Below are 16,937 nucleotides of genomic sequence, written 5' to 3'. Positions count from 1 at the left end.
GCAACATCCATACGCCTGCATTAGCGATGAGGCGAAGGTAGCCTTCATCACCAGCCTGCTCACGGGAGAAGCCGAGACATGGGTGCTGGCCATCCGAGAGTCCCGACCGGAGCTGCGCACCTCGTACCCGGACTTCTTCGCTGAGTTACACCGGGTTTTCCATCATCCGGTGACGGAGTCCGAAGCTGAGGGGAGACTACTGGACTGCGTCCAAGGGGCCCGTTCTGCCGCGGAATACTCCGTCGACTTCCGCATCCAGGCCGCTGGCAGCCGCTACAGCGACAGAGCGTTGCGGGGGGGGGGTGTTTCGTCACGGATTGAACGCCGATCTCAAGGACGAGTTGGCTACCCGCGACGCTGGCATCACCTTCGACGACCTGGTCGCCATAGTCATCGGCCTAGAGCACCGTCTTCGGGAGCGACAGAGGGAGCAGCGCGGCCGGCGGCTCGACGAGCCCCGACGCCGGTCCAGGTCTACCACACCCAGCAGCGAGCGCATGCGGCGCCTGGAGGAATCCCCCGAACCCATGATCATAGGGGGAGGGAACGACCACACTATCCCCGAGGCTCGTCGCACCCAAGGCCCCCAGCCGAAGACCTCAGGTCCACGCAAGTCCCCGTCGAAACGGCGACCACAGTGACCTCTGGAGGTCAAATCCACGACCCCTGTTACGCGGTTGGAGCTGGACAGCGAATTAATCGGCCCGTCCAGCTCCCAAACCATGCGGGCCCTAGTGGACTCGGGGGCCGACGGGTGCATCATTGACCCCAGCTGGCGGACTCGTTGGGCTGACAGCTGATCGATCTCGATCCCCCTCAGGAGATCGTCGACCTGGACGGAAGACTGTTAGCCCGAGTCACCCACCTCACTGCCCCGCTTAAACTCCGGGTAGCGGGAAACCACGTCGAGCACCGCCAATTCTTAATTATGCCCTCCCGGAATGCGCCGTTGGTATTGGGTCTCTCCTGGCTCAATACCCACGACCCGTCCATCTCCTGGGAGGGTCCCACCCTTCAGGGCTGGAGCCCCTACTGCTACGCCAACTGCCTGCGGTCGGCTACGGCAGGTCGAGACCCCTCCCGCGATGGCCCGCCCGAGGCCATCTGCCTCAAGGGCGTGCCACAGTGCTACCACGACCTGCGGGAGGTCTAAAGCAAAGACAACGCCCAATCCCTGCCGCCCCACCGACCGTATGACTGTTTCACATTTCACAACCTGAACGGGAAGCCGTGAGCACTTACTTAGACTCCTCCCTTGCGGCGGGACTCATCCGGCCGTCACGGTCTCCGTTGGGCGCAGGGTTCTTCTTTATTGACAAGAAGGACGGAACCCTGCGTCCGTGTGTCGACTACCGGAGTCTGAACGACATCACCATCCGTAACAAATATCCCCTCCCCCTCAGGGACTCAGCCTTCACGCCCCTTCAGTCCGCTACCATTTTTTCCAAATTAGACCTCCGTAGTGCGTATCATTTGGTCCGCATCCGGGAGGGGGATGAATGGAAAACTGCATTTAAAACACCGTTAGGACATTTTGAGTATCTGGTGATGCCGTTCGGACTCACGAACGCGCCCGCCGTCTTCCAGAATTTGATCAATGATGTGCTCAGGGACTTCCTCAATGTTTTTGTTTTCGTTTATCTGGATGATATTCTTATTTTTTCTCGTTCTGCAGAGGAGCACCGGCAACACGTCCGACGGGTCCTGGCGCGGCTCCTGCAAAACCGGCTCTATGTGAAGGCAGAGAAGTGCGAATTCCATGTCCGCTCTCTGTCCTTCCTAGGGTTCGTCGTGGAGCAGGGGCAGCTCAGGGCCGACCCCACTAAAACTAAAGCGGTGGTGGAATGGCCGATCCCGAAGACGCGCAAACAGCTCCAGCGGTTTTTGGGGTTTGCCAACTTCTACCGCCGCTTCATTCGCGGGTTTAGTCAGAAGGCACTCCCCCTCACTAACCTCACGTCCTCAAAGATTCCCTTCAGGTGGACGCCCGACGCTGAGGGGGCATTCAACCGCCTCCGTCTGGCCTTCACCAATCCCCCTGTTCTGCGTCATCCCGACCCGGATCTCCCGTTCACGGTCGAGGTTGACTCATCCGAGTCCGGAGTAGGGGCCGTCCTGTCCCAGCGCTCTCCCATGGACCAGAAGCTACGCCCATGCGCCTTCTTCTCCTGCCGGCTCAGCCACGCCGAGGCCAACTACGACGTCGGCAACCAGGAACTGCTGGCGGTCGTCCTGGCCCTGCAGGAATGGAGACACTGGCTTGAGGGAGTGAAACACCCCTTCACCGTCTACACTGACCATAAGAACCTGGCGGCCATCCGGTCGGCCAAGAGACTAAACTCACGTCAGGCCCGATGGTCACTCTTCCTCACCCGTTTTAACTTTTCTCTCACCTACTGCCCAGGGTCACAGAACACCAAGCCTGATGCCCTATCCCGCATCCATGAGCCGGCAGAACGGGAGGAGACCACCACCAACATCCTGCCAGCCCACCGCATCCTGGGTGCCCTGAGGTGGGAGGTTGAGAGAAAAGTTCAGCAAGCCCAGGGGACGACCCCCATCCCCAGGGGCTGTCCCAAGGATCGCCTGTTCATCCCCCCCCTCTTCGCACGGAGGTGCTCGTCTGGGGGCACACCTCCAAGATAGCCTGTCACCCGGGGGTCAACAGGACGATCCAACTCATCGCCCAACATTATGGTGGCCGGGGTTCAGGAGGGACATCACCCTCTTCGTAAAGGCCTGCCCGACCTGCGCCCGTGGGAAAGCCTCCCACCAGCCCCCGGCAGGACTCCTCCAGCCGCTACTGGTGCCGTCCAGACCCTGGTCCCACATCTCCGTTGACTTCGTGACAGGCCTCCCCCCCCTCCCGTGGCAACACGGTCGTCCTCACCGTAGTGGACCGATTCTCCAAGTCGGCCCACTTTGTCCCGTTAACCAGGTTGCCGTCCGCCATCGAGACGGCTCAACTCCTGGTTAACCACGTCGTCCGTCTCCACGGGATTCCGACAGACATCGTGTCGGACCGGGGACCGCAGTTCGTGTCCAAGGTATGGAAACATTTCTGTCGGTCCCTAGGGGCGTCGGCGAGCCTGTCGTCTGGATACCATCCCCAGACCAACGGACAGACGGAGAAGAAGAACTAGGACCTGGAGGCGGCCCTCCGGTGCGTGTGCCTCCACAACCCGACGTCGTGGGCCCTACACCTACGCTGGGTGGAGTACGCTCACAACTCCCTGGTCTCCGCAGCCACAGGTCGGTCCCCATTCATGTCCGCCTGTGGCTATCAGCCTCCCTTGTTTCCCACCCAGGAGGGGCAGGTGGAGGTCCCGTCTATTGAACATCACCTCAGACGGGCCCACCAAGTCTGGAAGGAGACCAGGGACGCCCTGACACGCACCGCATCCCGGAACCAGCGGGTGGCGGCCCGTCATCGGAGACAGGCACCCAACTACCAGGTCGGGCAGGAGGTATGGCTGTCCACCAGGGACCTTCGGCTGGCAGGGTCTTCAGCCAAGCTGGGACCACGCTTCACGGGTCCCTTCCCCATCGAGGCCATCCTCAGTCCGGTCTCGGTGAGGCTCCGGCTGCCACCCACCATGAGGATCCACCCCGTATTCCACGTTTCCCTCCTCAAGCCAGTGGAAACCAGCTCCTTAGCCCCCACGCCCACCCCCCCCCCCTCACCCCCGGATGTTGGCCGACGGACCGGTCTACACTGTGCGGGAGATACTGGACTCCAGGCGCATGGGCAGAGGAGTGCAGTACCTGGTGGACTGGGAGGGCTATGGACCGGAGGAACGACAGTGGGTCCCACGTGCCTGGATCCTCGACCCGTCTCTCATCCGGGCGTTCCATGCCGTCAGGTCTGCCGTCACCGATCACTCTCACTTAAAGCTAAGACGAGGAAATATGACAGTGAATGTTCGTGCCTCAGTAAAGACTTTTGTTCACGAGTATCTGTCTCGCCGTGTATTTTGGATCCAACCTCCCCGCTTTCCTTTCGTCACTCGAGCCCTGCCCTCAAGCCTCAAGTGACGTGACATTATTATTATTATTATTATTATTATTATTATTATTATTATTATTATTATTATTATTATTATTATTATTAAACAAAAATCTACACAGCACAAATATATAAAATAATTTGTGCCAACTATTTTTTTCATTGCAGATGTCTGGATGAATGTTTCCAGTAGCATTCACAAAATGGGATGCTTATTATGCAATGTTCAGCACGTGTTTGCCAACATTTTTAGACAGAGTAAGTCACAGTGAAGTCATGCGCGACCTGAGTCACCTGAGTCACAGTGAAGTCAAGCGCATCATTCACGGTCATATTTCCTCGTCTTAGCTTTCGGGAGAATTTTATCTGTCTCTTTATCTCCGTCTCTCTCCGCCTGTTTCCTCATTCCTGTTTTTTTTAATGTGTAACTTCAGGTTTCTGCTGCATTTTGTGTCTACACTACATACTCATACTCTGTGTTATGTGCAAAGAGCGCATGCTGAGTGCAAACAAACCACAGAACACATGCTCCCTGCACACACTTTGCGATTGAGAGCGCTACCGCCCCCTAATTCAGTGTAGGTGCAGTAAAAGAAATCTAAGAATCAATGGAAATAATAAATGAACAAATAAATCCATAAAAAAAGCATGTTCCCGAGGTCAAACATACCTACCTTGACAGGGTAGGAGGGGGGGGCTACTTGAGAAACACTGTTTTAAAATATGATACATGACACATGTTACATGAAATGTGTTAGGGCGGTCCGGTAGTCGAGTGGTTGATACGCCGCCTTCACACTGCAGAGGTCGGCAGTTTGCGTCCCGCTCCAACATGTCCTCCCCGGGCCCGCGTGGGTTTTCTCCGGGTACTCCGGTTTCCTCACACAATCTAAAAACATGCATGGCAGGCATATTGAACACGCCAAATTGTCCTTAGGTGTGAGTGTGAGACTGACTAAGGACAATTTGTTTGTTTTTGTGTGTCCTGTGATTGGCTGGCAACCAAATATGGATGTCCCCTACTTAGTGCCCGAAGACGGCTGGGATAGTCTCCAGCACCCTCCGCGACCCCAATAAGGATGAAGCAGTGCGGAAAATGGATGGATTGGTGTTACAGCAAAAAATAAATGGTTGTGTGGGTTTACTGGATGTATACCCATTAATGACAGTCAAATGAGCATGGAAAAAATGCAGTCATGTTTGCAGTCTGACTGTGTGACTTTGTGGTATAAAGCCATAATTACTTTGTACGTAATGACTACATTCACTGTTGAAACCAGATTTACCTGTCTCACCAGAGTCCCATTTTTTGGATGCATAGGAAATGTTCTTGTTGTTTCACAAAGGATGTAATGCTTTGGGCAATATATACTTCTCTGTTATTCAATTCTTTTCTTCCGAGTGAAGTATTTGCAAGTGATTTTTCCTCGAAGGCTATTGTTTCAACATTCTTTTTTACATAGCACACAAGGGGAAAAATTATTAACCAAATGTGCGCACAGTAAAACACATTACATAACACTTGCCAAAAGAACACAGCCTAAATACTCTGAGGAAGTATTGTCTGACATTAAACCGGTCCCTTGGGCGAAAAAGATTGTGGAGCGCAGATTCAGAACATATGAGAAGTTATGGCTTCATGTCTGCGTTCAACTAAAAGACCTCACAGTGCAGGGGTACCTGGTTAAATTCCAGCTCCGTCCTTCCTCACCGGGCCTGCGTGGGTTTTCTCTGAGTACTCTGGTTTTCCTCCCGCAGTTGACAAACATGCAAGACAGGCTGATTGGACACTCTAAATGGGCTCTACTTGTTAAACCACTCGGTCTTGCATGGAATCAACCATTTTCATACACCAATGAATAATTAGCACAAGATGATTTGAGAGCTTTTACTTAATTGGCTCTATCTAATTGTACTGATGGCTAAGTTTTCTTCCCTTTGGAATTTTTATAGATGCGTGGGTTCCCGACATTGTGGGTGTAAACGCATGTCTCCTCTCATTCCCTTAAAAATCAGCATACCAGAAGCGTACAGTCTTTGACACTGTGAAATCAGAAATAAATGAAGTTTTGCTTTGTTTTATTCTGTCTACATCGAGGTCGACATTGCAAATGGAAATCTGTCTTAAATTCCCTTAATTAGATAATCCATCATCCATCAATTTTCTGACACGCTTATCCTCTCAAGGGTCGCAGAGCGTGCTGGAACCAGCTGTCTTTGAGCGGTAGGCGGGGTCCACACTTAGGTGGTTGCCAGCCAATGCTTTTCATCTGAAACCCAACCATTCACACTCTCACGCTTAGGGACAATTTTCCATTAACCTGTCACAGCAGTTCTTGGAATGTGGGAGGAAAATGGAAGAAAATACACACAGACAGAATATTCAAACTTCACACAGAAAGGCAAGAGCAAAAATCATACCCCGTACTTCTTTTCTGGGAGGTCGACACATTAACCAGCCAACCACTGGCCTACCTTACTTGGATAGGTAAAAGTTAAATTAAAAAAAATATGAACGTAAATGCAACCATTGATACATTTTCTACCACTTATCCAAGGTTGAGTCAGTGAACAGCTTTAGCTTGGAAGCCCAGACTACGCTCTCCCCAGCGATTTGTTCTTGGTCTTCCCAGGGACTCTGAGGCGTTCCCAGGTCAGTAGGTAGACATAGTTGCTCAACCGGGGTCCTGGGTCATCCACGGGGCCTTCCAGTGGGACATACCTGCAATAACTCACCATTGAGGCATCATAATCTGATGCACTCTTTAGTCTGTGCCCACCTCAGATTCCCCCAACTTCCTCAAAGTACAGTTTATTTGTGGAGTTGAGGAGGGATATGTACTATTCAGTCTACTAACTCACATTCTTAGTTGAGGCTAGCAGCACCCAATCCGTCAGACAATGGACCAGAATTTCCTCATAGCCATTCGGAATTTGGCTCAGCATGGCCTCACCAAACTTCCAACACCTGGTTTTTTTGACTCAGCGACCACTGAAGATGTGTTCCACTTCGGTCCTGGAGTCAAACAGGACATAAATGCCTGATAGGATTCTTTCTTAATCTTGCTGCCATTGATGACTGTTAATGTCCTCCAGCAAGTTCGGGATTGCTGCCATGGGGGCAGCAACCACCTTATGGCTACAACTCAGATTGGGTACCTGTAGAGTCACAGAACATGGTCCATTCATACTCAATGCCCCCCACATCTCTGGGGATGCGGGAAAAGCTCTGGTGGAAGTTGGAATCAATAATCTTTGGATTCTGGGGATTCTGACAGCCGCTCCCAACAAACCCTCCTAAAACATTAGAGTCTTCCAGTGCGGACCACCATCTTTCCCCACCATTCGACCCAATTTACCACAAAGCAGGTGGTGATCAGTAGACAGCTCTGCCCCTCTACTCACCTAGTCGCAATTCTGATGATAACATGATGAAAAGGTGTCTTCAGCCGGCATCTGTACTTCTTTGAAGGTGTCCGACGTTTAGCTTCTCATCCAAGAGGCTTCGTCAACGAACTAAAATTTTGCTGGTAACCTTGGCCCTATATTTATGTCCCTACCGTCCAGAGGTGGCGATGCCAGACCTCTGCTATGATAGGTCCCAGCTCTAAGGTTGGGGGGAGCAGAGGACTATTCCCTGAGGCTACGCTGAGAGTTTTGAGAGACCCAAAAGATGCCACATCAATGCAAATGAGTCTTGTTGATGAACAAGGTCCAATTCACAAGCACAAGTGCAGGGGAAATACCCACCATGAATACAAATACACAACAGGTCTTATAAGATTTATTTATTTATTCGGCGATCATCTCCATTGGTAATGTATTGAGCATCACTAAAAAGTAATTATGTTGGGGACAAACAAAAATATTTCAAATGAAATCCCATTTGTCAGTCAAGAAAAGATTGGATATTTTAAGTTACTTTGACAAGCTGCCAGTATTTCATTTCAAATCATGAATTTAAATTTACTTTGAACTTTCTGCTTGATATATTACACTTGCTTAATACATTCCAGGGTTAGTTTAAATAAGAGTTGGGCGAATATGACAGCCAACCTTTTGCCCTCCATTCTTTATTCATCTAGAAAAAAAAAAACAATTTGAATATTATTAGCAGAATAAATTACAACATAATATATCCTTGTAAACATAAAATACTGTATCACATTTTCGAGATGCACATTTTTTAAAATTTATTATTAAACAGAGTACCACACATCTCTAGTTGATTAATTTTAGGTTTCATCATAAGGCAAAATAAATTGATGAAATTATGAGAACTTACAGTTAACTGAATGATCAGTTTGTTATCACATTTGACACACCTTTGTTTATAAATATGTCTGTGTAAGCTCTCAGTCATACAGGAGTGGTCCATCAATGAAAATGTTTCTTCAACCTCATCTATAATTCTTTGAGGGTGTCAGACGTTTCGCTTCTCATCCAAGAGGCTTCGTCAGCGAACTAAAATTTGCTGTTAGTTTTAGACATATATATATGTATATATATACATATCCCTACTTTCCAGAGGTGGCGGTGACAGACCTCTGCTATGATAGGTCCCTGTCTCAGTTTGGGGGGAGCAGAGGACTATTCCTTGAGGCTACACTGATTATTCCTATTGTCCTGAATTATTACTTCTATTGTCCTGCCTGATTATGGGGTCTACGACTGGCCTGATTGCCCCATTTACTCTGGTATCACCTAAAAGGATATGAGTAGAATATTTAGTATGAAACCAAAAATTCTGAAGATACTAAAAGGTGTAGGAGTAGCAGTACATTACATTGCAGGGGGTTCTGAAAAACTACAGAGTCCTTTGGCAACACAAAATTCCTACTTATTTCAAACCGAGAAACACTTTAAGGCAATAATTAGTGCATCCAAAAGACAGGCTGCCAAATGAAAAATAGAGTAATGTCGTTTATTCAATACATTGTAAAAATGAAGAGCAATTCTTTGGTGAGACTAAAGAAATTCTCCAAAAAAGACTTTATCAACATCGCAGGCAATGTTACCTCTCAGCTGCGCGTGTGCGCAATCGCGCACTGCTAGCACATACTCGTCGCACAAGAACATCTATGCAACGCCCAAAATAAAATACAGAAATACTTTACTTCATATCGAATTTTAGAACTGATAAAATCTAGTTAATTAGACCAATTCTCTCTCTCTCTCTCTCTGTATATATATATATATATATATATATATATATATATATATATATATATATATATATATATATATATATATATATATATATATATATATATATATATATATATATATATATATATATATATGCCCAAAACCACCAGCAAATTTTAGTTCGCTGACGAAGCCAGTCCGACACCTTCAAAGATTTACAGATGACGGCTGAAGAAACCTTTTAATCTTTTTTTATAAACTTACCACAACGATATAGCCGATTGACACGTGCAATGTCATTGCTGCTCATCGCTCTTGCACGGCCAAACACAAGGTTAGGGTTAGCTTTGGCAACGATGGTTGGTTGGTTATTTTTGGAGAAAGCAAATCTGTGTGGAAGGAGACATCATCGTCAACAGCTCTGCTGAAAGCAATTTTCATCCGGCTCGCAGCCTCCGTCATAAAATCAATAACGTCACATGTAGAATTAATACATTTGGCAGTAGCGCTATTACCTGCATGTGCTAGGTGCTGCCACCTATAGGCTCAATTAGGAACAGCAAATTAGTATATAAAGAATTGACTGAATGAGCCCCCCAATTCTCTCATCTCATCTCATTTTCCGTACCGCTTATTCCTCATTAGGGTCGCGGGGGTTGCTGGAGCCTATCTCAGCTGTCTTCGGGCACGAGGCGGGGGACACCCTGAATTGGTTGCCAGCCAATCGCAGGGCACATAAAGACATACAACAGTCACTCTCACACTCACACCTAGGGACAATTTGGAGTGGTCAATCTGCCTGCCATGCATGTTTTTGGAGTGTGGGAGGAAACCGGAGGACCCGGAGAAAACCCACGCGGGTCCGGGGAGAACATGCAAACTCCACACAGGGAGGCCGGACCGGGACGCGAACCGGCGACCTTTGCACTGTGAAGCCGTTGTGCTAACCACTCGACTACCGGGCCGCCTCCCCCAATTCTCTAAAATGGCGATAATTAACAAAAGGAGAAAGTTGACTCCGTAGGTCGACGGTTCAAGGATTGGAGGAAATTGGACCTTTTCTTCACTAAAATATTGAACAACTTTGTCGACCTCATTTGTAAAGAGACAGTGGCTGTTTTTAAAGAGTTCAATGTGAAGCGACATTACCAAACCAAACATGCTGACGTATATGACAAGATCACAGATCATGAAAACAGTGAGAAACTGAAACATCTTGAAGCTAGTTTAATCACATGGCAGAAATATTTTACAAGAGCTCGAGATTCAAATGAAAATGTTTCGAAGGTTAGTTACGAGGTAGCAGCGCTGAATTTAAACCCATTAGAACAATTACTTCTGTTCAACTGTTACATAAAAAAATTAGTGTTTAAAAAAGTGAAGTTAAGTGAATATTCAATTTAACACACCAAATCTGCCCCCCTTTGTAAAAAGCTTGGATAACCGTTAGTTAGTGAGTGAGTGAGTGGGTGGGTGGGGGAGTTGGGTTAGTTAGTTAGTTAGTTAGTTCGTTAGTTAGTTTGTTTGTTACATTAAACAGTGTTAACTTGTATCCTAAAATGAAATGCTAACTTCTATCACACATCATGCTATCTAGAAAAGGGTCACTCTGTAAATTTGTTAATGGTCAAGGTTGTGTGTCAAAAAAAAAAAAAAACAACATACAATCTGTTACAACAGGGGCCACATCTATCACGCTTCGGTTTGCGACCAAGGGGTGGCACTGTAGGGCCCCGCCTGCAACTGCACAGGGGTTGGTTGTTTTAATCAGTGGCAGTTCAAAGGACTCCCGGCATGGCCATTCAGTGTCGGGTCACTGTTTGTTTCACCCTGTCAGATTTGTTTCATCTTGTCATGTTTTACGCACGGTTTTGTTTGCTAATTTGGACTTTTGTGTTCTGATTTGCTCACGTTTTTGTTTGAGATTTTGTTCTTGTTGAGTTTATTTAATACAATTTGTCAAATACACCTTGCTCTTCCCCCTCCCCTGCCTGCATTTTTGGGGTCCACCACCACCTTGCAAATTGTGACAGAATGACCCGACCAACCACTGGACCCCGCATGCAAGTCCTTCTCATCAGGCTGTCGCCTTTCTGTTCCTTCATGAAGCAAGGGCTGTTGTCACCTTCTCGTTCCTGTTCTCTGGCAAAGCAAGGGTCACTGTTGCCTTTTTTTATTCCAGTTCCCTGGCAAGGCAAGGGTTGCTGTCGCCTTGCTGTTCCTGTTTTCTGGAGAAGCAAAGGTTGCCGTCTCCTTCTCGTTCCTGCTCTCTGACGAGGAAATGGTGCTGTCGCCTGTTATTTCCTGTTCCCTGGAGAGGCAAGGGTTGCCATCTTCTTCTCGGTCCCTGGCAAGGCGAGCCTTTTGGAAGACTGTTGGGAGTTTTTGAATCAGTCCTTGAGGGATAGGTACTCTCACGTTGCGGTTTGGGAGCAACGGATGCCACTGTAGGGCCCCGCCTGCAGCTGCACAGGTGTTGTTCGTTTTAATCAGTGGAAGTTAAAGGGACTCCCGGCGATACAATTTAGTGTCCCGTCACTGTTTCACCCTGTCAGGTTTATTTCATCTTGTCAAGTTTACTGGTGGTTTTGTTTGCTACTTTAGATTTTTTTTGTTCTGATGACCTTGATTGAGATTTTGTTCCTGCCGACTTTATTTAATACAATTTGTCAAATACAGCCTGCTCCTTTCCCTGCCTCCATTTTTTTGGTCCACCACCACCCACCACCTTGAAAATCGTAAACAGCACCCCACTGCTTAGGGAGATGCTCAATCACAGCTCTGTCAATGGTGTTTCCCCATCAATTGGAGCTGAAATAAATCTTATCATTGTAGAAAAACTTTCATTGTCTCAGTTTCCTTGGACAAGATAGAGGGGCGGTATGAATCACACAGGGGTGGACTATGTTGGGTTTCAATGTTCTTCATGACATGCGTAGTTTGGCACCGCTTTATGAGCATGAACACACCTTACTCGATCCTCCCGCATTTAAAGCAACTTGTCGTGTGTCCTTTCAAATCAGCACATATTGGTGTGTGTACCATAAATAAAAAAACATACTACTGCTACAACAACTACTACTACTACTTCTACTACTACTACTACTACTACTACTAGTACTACTTCATATTATTATTAATATAATATTAATATATTATTCAATTAATATAATTATGAATATATAATACTTATTAATATTATAGTAATAATAATCATCCTCATCATGATTCATTATCACAACTCACTCAAATTCATCACATTTCCGTTCCAATACCTCCACCAATAGTTCAATGTCGTTTCAACAGGCATGAGGTTCCGTCTACTTTCAGCCACCAAATTCCTGGTGCGCCAGTCACATGTCAATGGAAAAAGCCTCCGGGACACCTGATTGCCCATGATTTACCCCAGGGATTTTTGGATGAAGCTCTGTGATTTTTGGTCAGTTTTGCAAATGAAGTATCCCTCCAAAAAAGTGCCTACATTCTTGTACCATTTATATATATTTTAATCTTCTTCATGACGCATGCCGAGAGAGCGACATACGTCACAATAGATACACACTCACCTGCTGTAGTGCATGACAGAGTTATAGTCATAGGGCGAAGCCAAGTTATTTGTCTCCTCCTTCCTAAAGTTGTGTTCCATGCCTGAAGACAGAAGAAGACAAGAGCACAATAGATAAATGATGACGCTCTCTGGCAAGAAATCCAAGCAACGCAACCCATCTAGCTTGAGTTTCTGAAACACTGAGTCATTAAAGTTGATACTCCACTGTGTAATGCTATCATACACCGTCCCTCGACAATATCACATAAGATAATCATGTTGAATTGATAATGTAATTTGTTATAAAAAACAATAAGTTAGTCAGCTTTTGTTGATGAAAACATTCTGAACACTGGCAGACATGCCCATTCCAGTTGTGATGAGCCATATCGCTGAACAAAAGCTAATGACTGCGACGACGTCATCCTCACCTCGATGTCAAAGAGATGCAATTAAGAAAAACAGTCACCTTACTCGACTAGACCTTTCAAGCATTACAGCTTTCCAATTCCATCAAAACGTTTCCAATCTGATGTGAACTCATTTTTGTTTAAACAACATAATCTTGAGGTAGCATAATAGCACGTGAGTGAGGAAGAGGTCGAATTACAACTGAGTTCTCATCCTCTTGGTGTGTCATAGAGAGATACTTGGTGCTTTTCATGACTTCAAATTCGTTAATTATTCATAAGAATCAGAATCATCATTTCAATAGTGGTTAAACACGGCCTTGACGTGGGAGGCTAACCTGTTATAATGTTCTTAAAATTAATGATGATGTGATCATCTCTGTCAGACCGAACTTGCTCGTGGTGGAATCCAAGAGCATGAAGAACCTCATGCTGCACAGTGCCCAAGTTCACACAGCCGAATTTGTGCAAGGAGATATCCTGTCCACCCGGCTGACGTCCAAGGTACGACCAACACCTAAGCATATATTGGACGTGTTTCAAAAGGGTAGCAGTACTGGTGTCACAAAAGATATGTGTTAAACCTCTGGAGGTTTTCCCTGCCAAAATTTTCCTCTCTGTGGGCCAGCTGATCAACCAGAGCATCCACAGAGAAATCTGGCAGTTTGCTTCATTTGGTGCGCAAGAAGAGATTAGAATTGCGGCAGGACGACTCATGGTTGGACAACCTCCCTGTACACATCTGACCTGACCCCGATATCAGATTTCTTCCTTTTTTTAAAGTTTAATGGTTTTATCACCAGACCTGTTTTGACGGCGTGGACAGCATCAAATGGCTGCGGCGATGGAGCTGTGAAGGATCCAAGAAGAATTCTTCCAAGAGTGCATGAAGCCGTGGCAGGAAAGCCTGGCAACATGATTTGGACTCCAGAGAGGATATTTCAAAGGCAAAAATGTATAGTTTGGATTTGGAATCTACCTTTAGTGACACCAGTCAGGGATCTTTTCTGACACACCTGATATAAAGTGATGAAGGGGTTTACAAGAGAGCCATCGTTCTCTGGCCAAATCAGATTTGAAAAGGCCACCAACTGTGCATCTACGGTTAATGACCTGTGTATAAATCCTTACCCAGATCCTGGGAAGAAGTGCAAATAGTCTCTATGCCACCGCCGCTTCCACATGAAGCGAATGCAGGTGTTTTCGTAGAAACTGATCAATCCATCAATAATGGCTGATCTCTCTCTGGTATCTGTGGAGTCAAATGTCGAAAAAACAAAACAAAACACAATCAGAGAAGTAATTGAGTTCCGGTTCTAAGAGTAAATGGTTAATGAACTGTCATTCCACTGTTCTGTTCTGTCTCTTGTGTTTCAGTTGGAGTGAAGGGCATTTGCGTCCAGCAGGCGCACTTGTTCCGCATTTCCCTATCAAGCCTTTCCGGGTATTGATGGACTGCCAGGCTGCCTAGTCTCTTGTCGGATTATTGACCTTGCCTGCTGTTGTGCTTCAAGTCTACCTTTCGATATCCTTCTTAGTCTCTCTCGTTATGTCATAGAATTTTATAAATATTTCCATTCCCCCTTTTTATCGATCTTTATCTTTGGTTTCATGTTATTGGGATTTTGATATTTTGTTTGTGTATTCTCTGTGTTCTCTTGTACCTTTCATTTGAAACCGATTTTTGTTTTTACGCAGTGGTTTTTTTTCGTGGTTCCTTGCAAAGAACAATTTCAGTTTCTATTTCTCTGTATGCTTTTCTGGAATTAATATGTTTTATTGCACTTTGTCTGAGGCAACATTTCTGCAATCCAAAACATGATTTGGTTCAATTTAAAACCTGTCATCCACTGGCCCTGGATGGGGGACCAATAGGCCACAGACCACCAACAAGGAAGACCGGTAACAGAATAACACACAAACACTTTGATTAATCGAAAGTGTGATATTCACTTTAATAAAATGACTGCTTGGCACAGTGGATGCTGAGTAACACATTTGTAGCACTTGCAGCATCAGACATTCAAATGTGCAAATGTATGACCATGAGTTTTTCAGAAATAAAGGTCACTTGTACAGTGTATTTTTCCCAAGGTCAATAGAAAAGTCATTCTAACATTGAAAGTCAGAGGTTTGATTGTAAAATTGATGGAAAATAGAGCTGTGACAGATTTATAGCAACATTCATGAAAAGGAAGAACAATCGTTTTGATGGATTAATGTGATCTAAAAATAACAGATTAACATCTTTGACTAAGGCAAGAGTGTCTTAATTTTTCTTCCATAGGCCACCAGCAGAAAATTAGAACTTGCAGCGCGATTGGTCTTGCAAGCCATTTTGCTTGGTGATTTTCATCTTGTGAAAAACTAACAATTATTACTATTATTATGGTGTTATCAAATAAACACTTGAATTGGGAAACTGGGAGATTGTATTCTTTAAAGAACTGTTTTCCATGTCTCTTCTTCTCTGTGACAAAGAGAGTTCAAAGGGTTCATCTTTTAAATATAATGTCAGTAATGTCATTCATAATGTGATTACAACATGACAAAGTTTATCAAGAGGTGTCCGTGGTTTGATTCAGAGCAAGCGTGGGCGATTCATTTTTCAAAGGGGTCAAGCGAGAAACTGAAACCCTTGCAGAGGGCCGAGTGAACATGCTAAACTATTTTATTTTTAATGCATTTGTAAAAAGCAGATGGTCTTCTTTCACTAAATTGCCATGTGTGGAAACGTCATGAATGGTTAGAATTTTGAAATACACAATTTAAATGAAATTAAAAGCATTAAACATGTTTAGGGGAAAAGAAACAAAGAGATGTCCAGTTCAGAGAAAAAGAAAAAAAGAGAGATGTCCACAGGACATGTATCATTCGTTCTCTCCATGTCGAAGTGATCATAAGATAATCAGCAACCTTACTTTGTGTTTTCACAGATAAGTAAGAAACATTCAACAAAAGAATGGATACGTTGAATTAACATTTATCAAAAAAGTGATGCATCGAGGTTCTTACAGGTCATAGCAAAAAGTGTACAGTCATCTATTTTGACCTACAAGCGTTCAGGTGGGATGCGTGACTTACTATATTGTCTGGAAATAGTGACAGGCACATAGACGTATCCTCCAGTTTTAGGCCATTTACATCCTGCGGCTGTACAGGTATCTGCATTCCTTTGTAGATTGATCGCAATGTCACCGTGTACCAAAGGTGCAGCTGTTAAAGAGCAAGCAGAAGCATGGATTTTTCTATAAAGCAATAAAGATGGGTTGTTGAATTTGACTGGATGTTACCATTTATAAAGTATGACACAGGAAGCCCTTAAATTTATCAAACAATTCTTGTTTTGTTTAATGATGTTGTTGAGAAATATGTGTATATTGTGTGTGTGCTTACTTGTGTTAGCATTTGCCACTGCAATCCCTTCATTGACACCCATGTTTTCTGGGTGAGGACAGTAGAAAACATAATTTTATAAAACACACAGAATTAGTATAAATAGACTTTTTGTGCCTATGGACAGTTGGAGGAGTAGATGGTTTCATGAATGCCTATGTTACTTGCCGATGTCAACGCCACTCAGAGACAGTGTCTGAAACAAAGTCAATTTCATATTACATTGTTATTTTTTTGACAAGGTTATTCACATTCACACATATTTGTCTAGTTTGTGTAGTCTTACTGGAGGAAGACACATCAGCAATAGTTGGATTAGGAAGGGAAATATTGGAGTCATGGTTGGTATGGCGATTGCTCTCTGTCATCTGTTGTTAATCTTCCAATCTGGGAGGAAAGAGTAACAGTGAGGTTATAATAAATCGAGTGA

The 16,937-nt window shown here is 45.4% G+C and overlaps 1 protein-coding gene across 1 annotated transcript; it reads right to left on the bottom strand.

The window, feature by feature from the left end:
- Positions 1-7,816: 7,816 nt before the first annotated feature.
- LOC148900321 (low choriolytic enzyme-like) lies at positions 7,817-16,937 on the bottom strand. The gene is made up of 9 exons (XM_088993206.1): positions 16,794-16,937; positions 16,676-16,703; positions 16,508-16,555; positions 16,196-16,327; positions 14,243-14,363; positions 13,450-13,628; positions 12,721-12,802; positions 9,419-9,543; positions 7,817-8,087 (listed from the first exon to the last, which is right to left on the bottom strand). The coding sequence occupies exons 1-9, from the start codon at positions 16,845-16,847 to the stop codon at positions 8,080-8,082; spliced, it is 777 nt and encodes a 258-aa protein (XP_088849332.1). The 5' UTR covers positions 16,848-16,937; the 3' UTR covers positions 7,817-8,079.

This window comes from Hippocampus bargibanti, linkage group LG03 (genome assembly GCF_051943395.1).
Source record: "Hippocampus bargibanti isolate YZ-2025 linkage group LG03, ASM5194339v1, whole genome shotgun sequence".
Classification (NCBI taxonomy): Eukaryota; Metazoa; Chordata; class Actinopteri; order Syngnathiformes; family Syngnathidae; genus Hippocampus; species Hippocampus bargibanti.
This window is presented reverse-complemented; position numbering and strand designations above follow the sequence as displayed.